Source organism: Rattus rattus, chromosome 1 (genome assembly GCF_011064425.1).
Source record: "Rattus rattus isolate New Zealand chromosome 1, Rrattus_CSIRO_v1, whole genome shotgun sequence".
Lineage (NCBI taxonomy): Eukaryota > Metazoa > Chordata > Mammalia > Rodentia > Muridae > Rattus > Rattus rattus.
In genome coordinates, this window is record NC_046154.1 from 57,682,164 (window position 1) to 57,700,745 (window position 18,582).

General features: G+C 40.1%; 1 protein-coding gene across 2 annotated transcripts in view; it reads left to right on the forward strand.

The window, feature by feature from the left end:
- Nucleotides 1-2,453: 2,453 nt before the first annotated feature.
- The window catches only part of C1H1orf87 (chromosome 1 C1orf87 homolog), a 62,713-nt gene continuing 46,584 nt past the window's right edge, over nt 2,454-18,582 (forward strand). For both annotated transcript variants that reach the window (XM_032889320.1, XM_032889325.1), the window contains exons 1-2: nt 2,454-2,560; nt 17,764-17,998. In XM_032889320.1, the coding sequence (XP_032745211.1) occupies nt 2,454-2,560; nt 17,764-17,998 (342 nt within the window). The remainder of the gene's footprint in view (nt 2,561-17,763; nt 17,999-18,582) is intronic.

The window sequence follows — 18,582 nt, forward strand, 5'->3', positions numbered from 1 at the left end:
TTTCCCTCCTGGGGTCTTGGTAGTTTCTCAATATCTAAACTTTATTTTCTTTCACTTTAAAATAAAAGTAAAACACATAGCCGGCAGTTGTCAATAATGCAATATTTCCCCAGTTCAAATAAAGCTTCTGGATTATAGATGGCACAGAAGGCTATTATTAGAGTTATATTACTTTGTTTCTTTGTTTTTATTTATTTTGTAACAGAATCTCATGTAATAAGACCTGGAATAAGGGGTTAAGAAGGACCTTGGATTTCGGGTCCTCCTATCCTCTGAGTGCTTGGCCTACAGACACTCACCATCACACCTGGTTCACGCAGTCTTAAGGAACAAACCCGGGTCCTCATACTAGGGACTGAATCCAGATCTTCATGCATTCTAGACAAGCACTATATCAACTGAGATACGACATCAACAAGTCAGCCTTCTTATTTAATGTCAACAAAATCATCTTTTTGTTTGTCGTCGTTTTCTGTCAATGTAGGGCAGAAAACAGTCCTGGAGCAAAGAAGACGTTTACCTAAAGCCATGTCTCTGGAAGTGTGACTTAGTTTAAAGTATCCAGTTCCAGGTATGTTTTACTAACTAGAAGGAAATCTTAGTGGAAGAGCAGGACAGTCCACAGGGGATTCTGGAAAAGCACAGAACTCAAAACACAACCCGCTCCAGGCAGCAGTCAAAACCTGGGATACCTGGTCTTTCCCCTCACCCCTAGGTCTTTCTGCAGTCAGTGGTGAGGGGAAATCTAGTTCCCGCCCAGCAACAGCCTCTGCGTCCTTAGCAACAGGGTTGCAAAACCCCATCCGCGAGCTGGCCCTGTGATTGGCTGGATTCCTGAGCTCCACACCCAACGTTCTGGGTGGCTTTTTAGACCGAAGCAGTTGAGCTTCTGAATTCCAGGGTAGGAAGCGCCACTTTGGTGGTAAGACTGCTTGCCCCTCTGATCCCTCCTGGGGATGGTCTCAAGGTTGATGCCCCACTGCGGGGGGAGGGGGGGAATAGGACAAGATAGTCTCAAATCTGTGTTTGGTTTTCCACACCTATAGCTTCAAAGAACCTGCGGTGGGCAGGATAAAGTCTCTTCAGGGGTTTTAGTCCACAATAACTGAACTGAAATCATAGGAAGGTCTCTACTACAGCGGTCAGAAAATCAGAATACTGGAAAGACCTCTACCTTCTCCTTCCCCCTCCAATCTGGAATTCCTTGGTGAGGCAGCATACCCTCTCTGGAGCTTAGTTTCCCATCTGTAAAGCCAGTATTTAAACAAGAGTACGTTGTAGAGGCCCCTCGGACTCTCTGAAAAGAAGGGGTCAGTCAGGTTCACCTAGCACCACTCCGGCTTAGACACCCAGGGCTTACTTTAAGCTGGTTTTCATTTGCAGGGTCAGGCATCTGTGGGTACACATTGGAGAGAATTAATTCCCTTTTTGATATACAATGCTTCTTCAAGCACTGTTTCCTCTGCATTCACAGAAAGTCTTTGAGCATCACAGGAAATACTCTTGAATTCCCAAATGGGGAAAGGGAGTATCAGGGCCGAGTGTCAATTTTTCAAGAGATCTACTAATGCCTGGCTTTCTGCTCTGGCCTCAGGACAGTCCCATCCCAGGCCCTGCAGTCAGAAAGATGGAGTCTCCCAAGGACTCGATGCCCTTGCTTTGCAGTCCTTCTGAGGTTGAAAGACCTAGCTACACATACCACTCCCCTCACTAGTAAAGCAAGAATGGCCATGGTTATTAAGAGTATCTCCCACCCAGTCTAAGGAGACAGCTTAGCCTTTCAACCTGAGTTTACTTCCTTGAACACACATTGGAGAAGCAGAAAACTGATTGCAGCAGATTCTTCTTTGTATAACACACACACACACACACACACACACACACACACACACACACACACACACCATGAATGTAATTTTAAGGATGTAGTAGGTAATTTTATTGGGAGTGTTAAAGAAGTATAGGGGTGACATCCTTTATACCCAATCTTCCTAGGCCTTGTGATTTATTAGTAGAGAAGCACATGCATTATGTCATGCAAGTTGTACATAGCATGGAAGCTTCCATTTCCCCAACCCCTAGTAAGATGGTGAACTGGATAAGGACTAGCTGTAATAAAGCAGCTGGATTATTTGGGAAGAATTGAGGAGAGCTATTTTAACAAGGGTTTTCAGTCTTGTGATCTTGACTTCTCAAAGGATAAGGATGCTACACTCCTTACATAAGAATTTCATCTGCTTTTAGGAAAAAGTGTGGAATGTAATAATCATACTGTTCTTGATTTTTTTCCCCAAATATCTTTAACTTAGTCACGCTACTTAAGTAGTCTATATGATCCCTTCACAAGAATAATGCCAGTAGGTTCTGGTGTTATTGTTGATGAGAAATCTATAGCTACTTGGGGCTTGTTTATTTTCCTTCTTTAAGGATCTGACAAGATTTGGAGAGAGGCCATGTCTTCACCTTGGAAGACCCCACCTAGTTCGGCGCCAAAGCCAGAGATGATAGTGAAAATTATTGGAAGTAAACACTTTCGCTACTTCGTAGAAAAGCCAGTGATGTAAGTTTCTTCTCTGAAAAAAAAATTGACTGTGTTTCTTAGATAATACTGATTTTTTTTAAGCTAAGAACTTTTCAAAGTGTCAAACTTTTACTAAATTAAGCCATTAAAATATAAAAGTAGAAATAAAACAGTGTTGATAACTCCATGAACAATTTTTCTGATATTTTCATCTTTATAATTCCCCAATTCTCTTTAATTACTTGGGCTGATTTTGCCAATAGATGGGAAATATGAGCATTGTGACACTAATAAATATTAATGGAGTATTGCTGCTTCTCCTAGTCAAGTTTGTAATCCACCACATGCAGTAATTTAGTGGTGGGAGGGAGACAGGGAGGCAGACTGTTAGTCAATTTGTTGTGAATTACAGGGGTGGGATTAATAAGAAATCACAGCTTGTAAGGTTTTCCCTTATTCTTTTTACATTTGCTCCTACTCTAAGCAAACTTCTCAGAGCTGGGCCAACATGCCTTTCTTCCCTTCCGTTAATGACATCATGTTTGAGGAGGGTCATTCAGACATCTTTAAAGTTAACTGGGTACTTGGCACAAAAGAACATGATAAGCTCTTTCCTCCAGATTTTCAGCTGTTTTTAAAAGAAGAGAATGCCAATTAGACTTAATTTCTTTGGGAAAATCCATAGCTAGTTGCCTTTCCCTCCTAAGATGATTCCTTTGCTTATTTCTGCTCTTGCTTCATTGAACATAGCTGTGGGAAGTAATGCTTATTCGTCAAGACAATCACCCAAAGCATACTTGAAAATGAGCACCTGTGGTCCACCTAAGACAAACTGATACAGAGTCTCTGAGTGAAGGTCTTATGACCATTGTCTTCCAAATGGATAAGCAACACCAACCGCCTTGCTGTTTCACTACCAGCATTGTCACCCAGAGCAATTCCAACACGAAGGCTGTCATCAGTCATGTTTGCACAGACTAGCAAGTGAGCAAGGCAGGATGGGGTCCATGGCTTTGAGAACATTGCAGAGTAGAGTGATGGGAGTTTTAATCATAGATCTGTTTCTTCCTGGTCAGTTGAAATTGAGAAAAATGTAGCAATATGTCTGGCCTTCTGTTGTAATCTATAAAGAAGGAATTTGATGACACCTGCATAGTAGGTTGAGAGGATTAAAAGTATGTGGGCAATTTGCAGTGCCTGGAATGTCTCATGTACCTCATAAGCGATTCTGCTATTGTTATTGAAGTATATGCTTCCAAGGATACAAAGTGTCTAATGAAAACCATATGCCATCCTATGAAAAGGTTGTCATATTCTATGACTAAGAAGCAGGATATGTTCTATTCTATAGATGAAGAAACTGTGATGAGGTAAATAACCATTTTAAGATCTTTACCAATCCTCTGCCACTGTAAGAAAGCAAAGAGAACTAGCAACAGAACATACTTTTCTCAGGAATACAATACCGCCACACCCTTGTTTCTCTTCATAAAGCTGATTAGCTCCATTCCATTCAAAACTTCTTGTTTTAAGGATGACAAGTGTAGTTTGTTTCTAAAAGGAAAGTGAGGAGGAACCCTTGCTTAATTTAAAAAGTAAAGGAGTAAATGGCACATTAAGTAAATTGTGAAGGAAAAGCCACAGTTCTTGCTCATGAGACACTATAAAAGTGGAATTATTTTATAGTAAGACAAGTTTTCTGTGAACTTAATGCTGCTGTTTCTCGACTGCCATAAGCAATTAACATGCCTTGTTAGAATACTCTTCTGAAGTTCAAAGTGAACAGTTGTCAACAGCCTACTTATTGCTGAGGTAAAGGAGATCAACAGCCATCATGCCCCTTAAGTCCCAAAATACCTCAAACCAGAGCAGCTAAATCTGGAAAGGTTGTGCCTTTGAGTTGAACCAATTCGTAAAAATCTGCACAAGAAGTTTAACTAATAACAAAGGAGGTGTCATCAACAGGAAAATCTGACTTAAAGACGAAAGCAAAAGAATAATGAAAAGAAGTGGAAACACATTTAGCTGAGATTTTCTATAGGACATTATGGAAGAGGAAATATTATGTCAAACTTGAAGATCTAGAACTGTGCATGATCTTGTTCCTCTGTCAATGTGCCAGAAACCACAGAATTTATTTTTCCACAGTTGTGGCTGCTAGAGATTTATCACTCAGGTAAGCATCCAGCAGAATTCCCTCCAGAGGGGCCAGAAAAAGATTTCCATGTGTCCTGTGCACTGTTGCTTATCATTAGGGTTTGGTACTGTGTGACTTTTCCATGTTTGCACCTGTATTCAAGTTGCTCTTTTCACAAACACACTAGTCAACTGGATTATAGGCCCATTATATTGATATATTATAATATATTAATATGCATATATATATAATGGTATATGATTTGGGACTTGAACATAGTGATCTCGATGGTGATACAATTCACCCCATAACAACCACACATCTGTGCCACACATAAAGTAGCTAAGGGAAGCTGTTTACTTAAGATTGAAATAGATGTCACCACCCCTCTTTTCTACATTCATTATTAGATTTAAAAAATATACTCAAGACCTATTTAATATAAAGAAACTTAATCTATGGGCTTTGAAGACTGAAGCAAATTTCCCATGGTTTGTACCGTCTTTATTTCCCTCTAAGATTCATCCAAGCTTTCCAAGTCAACCCTTTGCCTCTGCCTTCCCTGTCCCTAGTGGACTGTATGAAGCCTGGCTTTTACAGTGCCATGCATGAACGACCAGCATTCATCCCACTTGAGCAGATCCCAAGCTCCCTGTGCACATAGACTAAGCCAAATTGCTTTTTAAATGGATTCCCTATTGACTCCTACACATGCTAGAGTGAAAAATCCCCATTCCTCACCACAGCCAGAAGGATCCTTCTAAAATACAAATCTACTGTACCTGCTAGCTCCCATACACCCTTGAGTGTTTTATTGCATTGAGACTTCCTATATCTCTGTCTCTCCCCTTTAACTGTGAAGTCCTGTGCACAAAACTGTATCCTCTGCACAAAGTACAAAGTCCTCTATATGTTGAAAGCTGAGTAAGTGAATTAGAGTAACGCAGTTGCCAAGAAAAGTAAAGATCTAACAATGTTTCCTTGCTTTAAAGGATTTCAGGCCTGTGATCTCAAGCTTTCAAATAGCATGCAGATGTTACTCAGGATTCCTGAATAGTCTTTGATAGCTCCTTGATAGGAAGATATGCCTTTATCTCATCTCCAAAAAAGAGTAGGTAAAAATGGAGGACGAAATCCAGAGGCTTGTGAACAACCCTTGGACAAATTATAGCCAAACAATTTTAAGCACTAAACATGAAAGCAGTGATTTCCAAGGGTCAGGGCATCTTGACAAAAAGCAGATAAAAGCAGATTCAATTATACAGGCCTTCTCCTTACTGCTGGGACTATGAGGCCCAAATGAAAGGAATGAAAAGATGTGTTACTGTCAATTCTGATGAATCATCTCTCCCACAATGGCATGCTCTTGAGGTAAGGATATCCTGTTGTTTATTTTGCTGTTGCTAACAGCACAGTCCCACAGACCAAATACATCTGACCAAAACAGGTTTAGTCACGCCCATGGTTCTGGAGGTCCGGGGTTGAGGTGGGTTGCATCCGACGAAGGACTTCCTCATGGTCTTAGAGTGCTGCATTAATGCATGGCAGATAAAGAAATAGTGTAGGCATGATGTTTATTTTATCTGTTCTTTCCATTCTTCTTTTCAAATCCCACGAGTCTATCATGTGGTTGATTCTACTCTAGACTTTCATTTAGTCCAAAACACTTCATAAAGTCCCCACTTTAAAAATAATAGCTTGGTTGAATGTTCCCCTTTCGTATCTCTCAATGGAAAATAAACTCCAACATGAGTTTTGGAGGGCACAGACCATCTTAAAACTAAAATGCACATCAAAATATTTGTTGTTAAGTGATGAAATGATTGATAATTCGACCTTCTGAAAGTAGGGTGAGGGATTTATGTGTGGTACTTTCTAACATACAGTCAAGGAAAACCACTGAGGCAAAGATGTAATAAAAGAATGATGAGGGCCCCTGGCAATTAAATATGCTAACAACCAAATCAACATGGAACATAGCAGGTTTCTCCTTGGATAAGTATGTATGGTCATGGTTACATGAGTTAAATGCTTAGGTTCCTGTCTGTGTCTGTGCTGGTCATGCACTAAGATACTCAGAGCGATGTGCTCCCCCTCTTTACTCAGCACTCAAGGGAGGACTCTGCTTGATTCTAGATCAGTGTATGAGGAACCCCATCACATTAAAGATGAAGGCAGCAGGGAGTATTAGAGAAGATCCTCAGGACAGAGCTATAATAAGTGTTGCTAAATTGATAATATATTGATGTTAAATTCATGAACATAAGTGAAATGTGCATATTCTAAGAAATTGATTTCCAGTAAATAAAGTTGACCTCTATAGTTGCTTCCAATGTCAAAGGTTAGTAACCCATCCTTTTGTTTTTAGGTAGTCAGTTATCAGTAGAGCAGTATTAGACACTAGGTAGGCTATATGCAAAGATTTAAGGGGAAGGTTATACACACGTACAGCAGCTTACCTTGGTATTATAAGTCCAAGTTTTCTCTGGTGTTTTCTCAAGGAACTCTCTTAGAAAACAAAATATTGTCACTTTTAGTCCTCTGAATTCTTTCACAATAATAAATTTTATATGATTTTTAAAAACTGTTTGAAGTTTCATAGATTTAGAAATTAATGTATTACATGGAAAACCATCACTGTCCTCTCCACAGGTATGAAGGAGCACTTTCTAATAACTGAGTCTTGGGGATTCAGTAGGGCACATAGAATATTAGCAGCAGGAGACACAGCAAGCTGTGACCACTCAGATGGAGACAGTATAATCAGAAAAAGAGGAAATGATACAAAATGAATTCTCAAAACGCCTTTATGGACAGGCAGCATTTGCCTGTATCTTTGTGGAAATAGAGCAGGTCCATGCATAAGAATGACCACAGCACCACAGATAGTAAGAGGACCTGAGCTGACCCTACAAGTGTTCTAGCAGCCATGGTCCTACTAGATTCCACTCTTTTCTGTTCTGAAGAAGAGATTGCAACTTTCCACAGGTCAACAATCAGATATCAGCTAACTGGACTTTCTAGCAACTGCAACAAGTAAGAAGGTGACTAAGTAGAATGCACAGAGCAAAACAACAACAAGAACATAACTCAACAAATGTGTGAGATCAGAGAGGCCAGCAAGCTCAGACCAGGTGCTGTGTGAGCCATGGTGTGAACTCTGCTTTACATAGGATGAGAATCTGTTGGAAAATTGAGAGCAACAGAGAATACATCATATTTACACTTTCAAAAACATGGTTCTGGCTGCTGAATGATAGGTAAACTGGGAGTGACAGAGGAAAGAGAGAGACCATTTAGGGCACTGTAAGGGTAATCTGGGAAAGAGAAATTGTAGCTTCTATGTAAACTCTGAATAAACTTTGTCATGTAAAAATTTGACATCAGAGCATGATGTATGGATGGGTTAGAATATTACAGGACTGAGAATAAAACTTGATGCAATAATTATCTAGAATGTGCTAGACTTGGAGTTTAATTTTGAATACTAAGGAAGGAGGAAATATCAAGGGACAAAGGGAATATAGGGTGAATAAATATTACCTACAATCTTCTAAAATATACATTTGGGAGCTAATTTAGAGCATTGATGCTTCTGCAGAGGAGTCAGGTGCCCATATGGCTGTTTGCAACTCTCTGTAACTCCAGGAGATCTGGCACCCTCTGGGTAAAAATAACTGATCATCAGAGTAAATGATGCTGTGTCCATTGACAAAGATCCAAATGATGAATGTCCTAAGATCATTCTGTCCTAAGCCTTTCATACTGTGTTTAGCAGCTCCTTTTTCACCTACTATGGCCATATTAGATAAATTCCTATTTGCTCTGATGAAACACGTGGCAAGAAGCAGCACCCGGATGGAAAAGTTTCTGTTGGTTCTCAGTCAGGTCTGCAGTAGAAGCATGAGGCAGCTGGTCACGCTGCCTCCACAGTGAGGAGTGTAGAGCATGCTGGGACTCAGCTTGCATTCTCCTTACTCACCCCATAACTCCAGCCCAGACAGTTAGACTGGGTCTTCCCTCTCAATTCATCTAACCTGGAAACTCTCCTATAAACATGCATGGCAGTTTGTTTCCTAGGTGATTCTTGATCCTGCCGAGTTAACAGTATTAACTGTTCCCATGGGTTTTGTTGATCTCTTCTGTTTGGTTTTGTGCTTACCTGAAGTATTGTGAGTACAATGACACATAAGACACTGCTGTTCTTAATGCACGCACATAGTATAAAGCACATGCAGAAACCTTCAGTTTATGACATCCTGTAGAATAATAAGGAAAATGTGTACCCACTGATCCCATCTATATGATAAAAGTTGTTGATTTATCATTTAAAATTCTGTTTTTCAAAAGGAAAGGAAAGCTTTAACTCAAATGCCAAGCACTATTTGTGATGCCTGTAACACATGCCCTGGACAAAATAACTCTTAGCATGAACAGAGCTATTGCAAGTGAATAAGGTAAATATGAGAAATTTAAAAAAATTTTTTGACAACAGACCCAGACACTTAATTCACAAAAGAAGAAATGAGTAACTGATAGGAAAGTTTAGCCTGCATTGTATTAGAAGAAATGTATATAGCAATTAGGTATTATTTTTTACAAATCAAGTTAGAAATACTTTTAAAATGAAAATATCCAGAGTTGACAAGGTTTAGAGAATGTGCATGTCTTGTAAAAGTATGTGCTCATCAAAGACCTTAGCTATGTATATACCTCCGTATAATAAAAGCATGAGGTCAGATTCTGTCTCAGTTGGGGTTTTTCTTGCTGGAATAAAACACCAAATCATAAAGACTTGGCAAGGAAAGAGTTTATTTCACCACATACTTCTCAGGTCACACTCCATCTCTGAAAGAAGTCAGGGCAGGAACCTGAAGGAAGAAGGTGAAACATAGGCCACGAAAGAGTTCTGCTCTATTGCTTTCTCCTCGCGGCTTGCTCAGCCTGCTTTCTTATAGAAGCCAGAACCACCAGCCCAGGTGTGGCACTGCTTTTCCCCACCAATCATCCATAAAAATTGAAAATGGACCACAGGCCAATCTAGTGGGGACATTTTCTCATTGTGATCCTTTCTTGCAAATGACCCTAGCTTGTAGCAAGGTAACCAGAAAAATAATTATGGTTATACCCTTTTCTTGGGAAGCTGCTGAAGATTGTAGAGGGACAGCTTCTAGTACTGGGTAGCCGAGTCCATATTTTGAACAACCTGTTGGCCATTGTGGTAAAGCACCCCTGGGCTGGAAGGTGGTGGTTATGCTCTGCCAGGGCATTAATGTTTCTGGGAATTTCTACGGAAGAAAAAGTTAAAGCGCATAGCCTTTCTCTGAAAAGATGGACACCAACCTTTCATCAGGCCTCTACAACTTCCAAGATTGCAGCAGAATTTTTTGGCTCATTCTGAAAGGCTGCCCCATGAGACCAAGTGAGGCCAAGCTGCCCAGGAATACTCAGTTTCTAACCTATGACAACAAAGCTATTTTGGCTGGAGTCTACCAGAAAGTTTGCTTACCTGAGGCATCAAACTCATGAGGTTAAGCAGAAGTATGAGGCAGTGATTAGCCACTCTGAGGAATAAGAGGGAAAAGCCAAGATTCACCTTTGGAAGAAGCAGCCGCAGCTCATTAGACTTGAGAAACAGGCACAAAAGAATGTGGAGAAGATGAGCATACATGGAGGCCCACAAGACCAATGGACTCCTGATGTGGGCCCAATAAAGAGAGTGCCTTAATCAATCAATATGAATCAATCAACCAATAACACTTTGGCCTAAGTGTTATACTTATGCTTCAATCCTGTTGTAACAGTCATTCTTGAACACAACGGTTAATTTTATAGATTTTCACAAATTGTAAGGCTGGATTCCAGTAGGAAACAGATTTTTACATTTACCCTCCACAATAAGGAAGTTTTGGTTATGATGGGAATAGTTACAGAGATACAGAATCAGAGTAAAAAAACTTCAATGTGCAGCACAGGGTCAGTATCTGCAAAGTGGGTACCAGCAATCGGTCTGAAAAGATCACAAGATGAATGCCACTGCAACTAAATGGAGCGTTCTGTAGCACAAGCCACCATAATGAAGGGAGTGGCCTTTAGTACAGAGATTACAGGAAGACTGAGGCAACTTGTAGGCAGAAAACCATCTCCACTAAAGCTATCCAGCCAGAGTCAGAGGGAGTTGCTAACAGAGCCTACTTGGACAGCTTGTTAGGAAAGAGAATGGCATGGGTCTCAGTATGGAATATATTTCACAGAACATGGTGTTCAAATTGATAAAAAAAAAAGTTTGTGACAAAGTATATCTTAATGGTACAGGATAGGTTAAACTCTTGTATATTGACACTGTGAGAAACTATTAAATATTTAAAGTATACAGAAATTAAAGTATTGATATGTAAGTTTACCCATATTTTAATCTCAACCAGAGATTTAAAATATTCACGATTTGATTTCATCTTTCTTTTTCTTGGTTTAAAAATCTGAAGATAATAAAAGTATCTGTGCCTGAATATGGCAACTTTGCATGATGATCTCACACATCCAGTTAAAAATTCAAGATAACCCATTTCTATTTGCATAGTGTAGTATTAAATCCATGATTTCTTTATGTATCATTGATTTAGTCTAATTCAATCAGATAAAATAATAGACAATGATTACGGTTTCCACATAAAACTGTGTATAGTATCTAGGACAGTGGCTCTCAAACTGTACAATGCTGCGATCCTTTAATACAGTTCCTCATGTTGTAGTGACCCAGAACCACAAAATTATTTCATTGCTACTTTATAACAAATTTTGTTACTTTTATAAAACATAATGTAGATATTTGTTATGCTTGATAACTGATATGCAATCCCTGTGGGGTTCATGACCCTCAGGTTGAGACCCACTGATCTAGGATAGGCTACAGAAGAACCTATATCCTTTCAGTGTTGTGGGGCCATGGACTGTGAGCCTGGTTCTCAATTGAGCTAAAGGCTTTGAAGCCCTGGAGACTTGAAAGGGTGGTAGGAGCTTCACCTGCTTCAGGGAACCAGGCCCTTGTCACATATCCATGCACCCACATAAACTTGTAGCTATCAGACATGTAAGGACAAGGTCCCAAGCCCTTTCACATGTAAATGAGGCATTCTTAACATCTCAGACCAAGACCATAGGAAAACATATGTGACCTGTGGTCACATAGACTTCAATATAGAGATCTCTATGCTATGGATGTATCTAGAAGCCCAGAGGCCATTGCCAGTAAGATTCCCTACTGAGACCTTCCTCCTTGGAAAAGGTATTTAATCTCGGGCCGCCCTGATAAGTGGGGTATGGTACACAACCACTTTCTACAATGACAATAAATGGTTTGGAACCACAGACTGTCTCTCTTCATCAAGATCCGCTGTAGGGAGCCATTGAGAAGGCCTTCACCTACAGAACCACTGCCTGATCTTCTGTAGAAGGCCTCTCTGTGTTCCCAGCCACAACCATCAACAAGCCTGCTGCCTATCAAGCCAAGGATCATCTCTGCTGGGACAAGCCCAAGCTCCCCTTCTCAACCCCCTACCTCTATCCTGGGCTAGCTCTCCCTTGTCTCAGACTGTGGTTTCCTACCACAAAATGGTGCCTCAGTGCTTCCCTACAGCCCGACACCTGCCCAGTGTCTCATGGGATAAGTTCAAACTACCCTCATCCCACTGTGGATACAAGACGTGCAGCCCTCCAAGCTTAGTGAGAAGTCCTCACTCAGACATAGTCCCCTAATGTGAAGAGGTACTTGCTGAAGACACTGTGCAGTTATACATTCTGCCTCAGTTTGCAATAGCCAAGTAAATAGGAGAGAAAGCAAGTAGAAATGACACAAATCCTTAAGACTCTTAAAACTAAAGAATTCTATTATTGGTCTTGGATTTTCCATAAAACTAAAGAATTCTATTATTGACGAGCTGATTTTATACTAACCACACTTTGCTTTTTCAAGTCGGCAATTCCTGAAGCTTCTACTTATTATGATTATCAAGTAATAAGGTATCCAGATACATTAGGATCAGTGTAGACTTCCCTTGGCTGAAGTCTGGCACAACCTGTGCACTTGAACTTTAGAATCCTTATTAGTAAAGCAAGCTCTAGAACTCAAGAGAAAAAGGCATCGACTAGAGACCTGGGTAATGAGGGGGTGCTTGCGATGGTGGAACACCATAAAAACAATACTAAATGGCCCTTTGTTAGGGCCTCTGAGCACAAGGCAAAGTCCCATGGTGTCTTCTCATTCTGTACTGAGATTGAATGAACATAGAGCATACTTGGCAAGTGCTCATTAACTGAAATTTTTCTCCAGCCTTCTTTTTTGTCATTCTGCCTTTTTTAAATTTTAATAATCCTACTAGTTCGTGATGGCCTTGAACTCATTGGTAAATGAATATGACCCTGGTTCATAGTTTTTTCATAGGTTCCCAAGAGTCAGTTGATCCATTTTTTGTTCAGAACATTTTTCTTATTTATTTATTTATTTATTTACTTATTTATTGTATTTTCTCTTTTAATAGTGACTTATATATAATTCTTTCATGATGCCACTTGATCTTTAGGTGCAGTTTTAACCTCCTTTAGAATGCATATTTCTTTTTATATAATTTAGAATCTTTCAATTGTCATACTATTGAAAGTTTCTGTTTAAATGATACTTCCCCTCTTTGATGAGACCTTCAAGCTTAAACAGTGTGGGTACAATGGCTAGCTTAGACAGATGTTTACCACCATAAGAATATGGAGGTAATAATAACAAACAGAATTTAAGGTCTGTGGTACAAGATACACAACAGTAATAAATAAATACTTCAGGAGAGCAGAGATACTGAGATACCATTCAAAATTTAAAAGGAAATTGCAGCAAAGATAATGGCTGGGTGGATTAATTTCTAATTTTATACCCTTTAAAATCACAATCATTTGAGAAATCTGCTATATTCTCCAAAAACACCCTTAGGGTAAATGGGTTGGAAATGTAAACTTACTATTTTCATTAATGCCAGAACACAGCTCAATGTTATAAGGGGTTGAGCCACTTTGGGACTGTAACGTCTCTGTCTTGGGGAAAGTGTAGACATAGGCTGAATGAGAACTTTGATGCCCTACAGAGACACTGGCTTAGAATACAGACAACTCTAGGTTAGTCTTCACTAAAATGTGCATTTATACTTTAAAGATAAGATTTAAACCCCTAGTGTTTAATTACGAATCGCTTTTAAGTTATAGATCTGAAGTTGAGGCACACAGGCTTTGTAGCCATATGAGTCTGGATTAAAGTCATAATCTCTAATATGAGCAGTGAGTAAATTACTTAACTGCTTTGATCAATGATTTTTATCATGACAATAATACTAACTTTGCAAACTGTGAATCCACCTTGAAGTGTGGCGTATGTATACACTATGACATACATTTATGTGTGATGATATATACATTTATGATGTCACTAGTGACAGAGCAATGATTTGATTGAGTATAGACATAGGAGCAGAATTAACATCGTTTTAACATCTTTCTGGAAACTAAATCTCTTTTCTCATATCCACGCAGCTTACAAAAGGAAAAAACAATGGTATAATACCTTTATACATTTTCACAATAACATTTTCAGCATACTGTATCGCAGATTTTGTCCTTCAGAAACCATGATATTTCAGTTACAGTGTATTTCAGGTGTATTACCTCCCCAATGTTATGTCTAACATCTTTCTAAAACCTAAGAGGAGAGGAAAGACCCCAATTGTGCTGATATCTCTCTGACTTTCAATAAGAACATTTTACGAAAATGAAAATTAGATCTCCAGTCCCTGTGCTGTCACAGTCCCGGAGGATGCTCTAGAGGATAGTTGGCACATGATCGAGAATTGGAGGCATTGATTGGCTGCCAAGGCTGGCAGACATTTTGGATGGCATCTGGTGACCTTTAACTGAGATCCCCTGGGTACTCTATTTGAGATTTTATGTAATCCAGATGAAATGCGTGAACCATTGAGGTGGAGTTGCATGGAAGGGTCATCAGGGACCCTGCATCACTAAGGCAAAGGATGCTGCCACTCACCCTGTACTGTTTCTCTTCAGCCTCAGCACTCTGAGCTTCATCAGTGGGAGCCCTAAAAGCCTAGTTGCAGGAAGTCTCCAGTGTGGGCAAGAGAAGAGTTGGGCAGGTTGCCCTCATTTTTGATCACTCAGCAGCACTGTAATCAACCCTAATTACTCTAGCCAGGGATGCTACTGAGTTCTTTATAGTAACCCTAGGATCAGAAGCTGGGGCCAGGAGTACATGTGAGGAAGCTAACTGCCAGGTTTCCAACACACGACGAATGCTGTGTTTTCCCCGTTTCTTTTAAAATGGCAAATTTCTATTTTCAGTAAAGTAGGTAGCTAGCACGCTGCCTAGAAGAAAGAACTGTGAGTTTGTGAACAACACAACAAGAAATGTGTGTTGAAGAGATGTTTGCGCTAAGCAGAGACACATGTCGTTTCTCAGCTGGAGAGTCTATTTCATGCTAATTTTTAAAGTGCTATGTATTTTTTTTAAAGACAGTTTTTACTTGAAACAGACCTAACAGGTTATTTTTGGTTTCACATCTACCGTAGTTGCTCTAAAAGACAGGCAGATACACTGTAGAATTTCCTGGGCATTGCTGTCTCGAGTCTACCAAATGAAGGATTTCATAGGTAAATAAAGCAAAGATGATTACAGGCTCTTTGCCTCCACACAGGAGTGTTGTGTCTCCTCCATGGCCTTTAAAGTCTATACTTCCTGCTTTGGTGATCTGTTCCTTTTTTTTTTTTTTTTATCCTCGTTCAACCCCAAGCTTCCGTGCTCACCCTATGACCAGACTGTCTACAAGATATAAGGCTGGAAACTCTAGTAGAGTTTTTCAGAGTCTACCACTGAAAAGCCATATACTGCCCTAAAATCTCTGAATCTCTGTTTCTTTATGTGGAAATGAGGCGCATATACCTTCTTTGGGATGGATTTAGGAACCAAAGAGATGGAAAGGGCTATAGAGCTGACAGCATAAAAGGAAACAATCAGGAATACTTTGTTTTACTACTTATCACAGACCATAGTTATGTCTCTCTCCTCTGAACACCAAATAGTACTAATTCTTAGCACTGATCACTAGACATGGATATGTTAGGCATGTATATCTGTGAGATTTATGCCAGTTTCTCAAGATGTTTAGAGGACTATATTTGCACTGATATAAAAGCGTGTATCGGGTTGGGGATTTAGCTCAGTGGTAGAGCGCTTGCCTAGCAAGCACAAGGCCCTGGGTTCAGTCCCCAGCTCTGAAAAAAAAATAAAAAAAAAAAAAAAAAGCTTGTATCTTGTGTTTGTTCTCACTGGTTTTTTTCAAACATTATGCAGTCATGTAGCAAATGCCCAGTTCAAGAAAGGGGAAGGTCCTAGTACTCCAAAGTCCCACATTCTCCCTTCTACACTCTATATTAACCCTCATGGGTAACCATTATCCTGACTTCTGAACAAAGATTAGAACAATTCTAAATGTTATAGTTTGTGTTATTTTAAATGAAAGTTTAAGTATGTTGAAAAAGATCAATGTTATATTTGTTAAATTTGTACTTTCTTTTTCTAGCCTTTTGCCTTTCACTATTGTCTTTGGATTTCACCAGTCTGGTGAAGGCATAGTTCTGGGTGACCATCACTGTCTCCTTTCTCTGCATCTCCATGAAGAATCCCGAGCACTCTCGGAGGAGAGCATCCATGCTCTCAAACTGGTGTCACATAAGTCTGTGTTCTCCGTCGCAACAGACTAGCACACTGTTCTCCTTTCTCATTCAGCCACCAGGTCTCTCACTCTGCCTAGCAGATAATTCAAATCATTTCTCCTTAATTCAGACTTCCCATTGCTTCCTTTCTGAGTGAGACCAATCAAGTAACTGTCTGATTAGCAGAGAAAACATTAAGAGGTTAGAAGTTACTAACCTGTTGTCACCAAACACACAAATGGGACGGCACATATCCCCAATGGCATTTTTCCTGCCCTAGGCCTCACTGACATAACCTCTTGTATCTGGTTCTCTGTGCTTCTTCAATGGTATCTTCTCCCCATCAGTGTTGCAATGTGTGTTGCCATCTCTAAAGACAACCGTAGGAAAGAGCTGTCTGAAAACCCAGATTATGCACCTGTTGCCACACCCTTTTACTCAGGCAGCCAGACTTCTTCATGCTGTTTTATCTACCTCCTCTCTATGGTTCCTCCTCTCTATGGTTCCTCCTCTCTATGGTTCCTCATCTCTGTCTTCCCTTCCCTCATTTTCTTCTAGTTTCCACTTCCAAAGTTCACTGAAACCAGCTCTCTGACCCCTGGCTCAGGATATGGCAGTGTTCGTATGGCTAAACCATTGCAGAACACTCTGGCATTTGAAACTGCTGTCTGAGCTTCTTCCTAGAAACATCTTTTTTGTTTTGCTTTTTACTCAATGCGCCTGGGTTCTCCCCTGACTTCCCTGAAATTTCTTTCCACTCAACTTTTAGAAACGATCTCCTTTCTTGTCCATAGATGTTAATCTGACTTCTCTCTAAACTTTCTCTTCCATTCCATGCTGTTGTTAACAAAAAGATGACCATAAAACTACACATATGTTCAAAGAACTGCTCATAGCTTAACTTGGATCAGATTAACAAATAGTGGAGCACGTGAGAGAACATTCAGAGGGAAAACAGAAGTCTTGGGGACAAATAACTGAGGAGAGACAGAGCAGGCCTGGGGCTCACAAGACATCCTGCCTTTCTGGGTGCAAAGGCTTATTTGACTTATAAATGAGCAATGTAATCATGGTTGGTGCTCAGTTTTGACTGTGTTCACTTCTTCTAGTAAGTGATCTGGAGCAGATACTCGGGTTATTAGGAAGTGAGAAGAGAAAAATAGCCTGAGAAGACAGACAGGGGCATGGTGCTCTCGGGTACACGGTGCTTAGACAGACAGCCATGTTTACCACTACATCTCACAGGGCTGCTACTGCTGTTCACACACCTTCTGCTTCTCGTGCCAGCGCTGTATATGATGACGAGTGTTCCTTATGACTGACAAGGTGCAAACTCTCTTCACAGTAGGCAGAACGAGAAGTTGAAGACAGAACCTCAAACCCCACTCCAGGAACCCGGGACTGATGGCTCAAGGCAGGTACGCAGAGACCTGCCAGGACCCACTGACTCTTCCGAGCAACAAATAAGTGCTCACCCAGCTGAGAAGGGAGAAAGCAAGTACCCAAGAAGCAGCCAGAAACCAGAGAGCGATCAGAAGTTCCTAACCACAGTGCTCGGTAACAGATTCCTGGATGACATGGTGAGTAGCAAGAAATAGTCAAGCTTTTCTTGGTAATTCATTAAAAAAAAGTACAGAGGAAAACATAAATTCATACAAACATATAAAGTAGAAATAAGTACTTTTTCACAGAATAGAATTACAAATACTTCCTTTTCAACTAGAAAACAAATTTTGAGGGGATTTTGTGTAGTATAACTTTGTCTACAACAAATTGAGTTGGACAGCATAACTGTGGCAAACTCACTGATACTCAGTAATCGATACAGTAAATGGGTGTCACTAGCCATGTGTCTTAAGTTTATGTTCTTTTGCTGTGATAAACACCATGATCAAAATTAACTTAGGAAGGAAGAAAGGCTTTGTTTTATCTGACAGATTATAGTCCACCATGAAAGTAGATCATAGATATAAAATGGCAAGAACCTTGAGTCCTGAACTGAAGCAATGACCACTGAGGGATGGTACTTATTTGCTTGCTCTCCATGGCTTGCCCATTCTGATCTCTTATATATCTCAGGACCACCTGACCAAGTGTAGCACCACACAACATGAGCAGAGCATCCCTACATCAGCATTAATCAACAAAATGCCTTGCAGACATG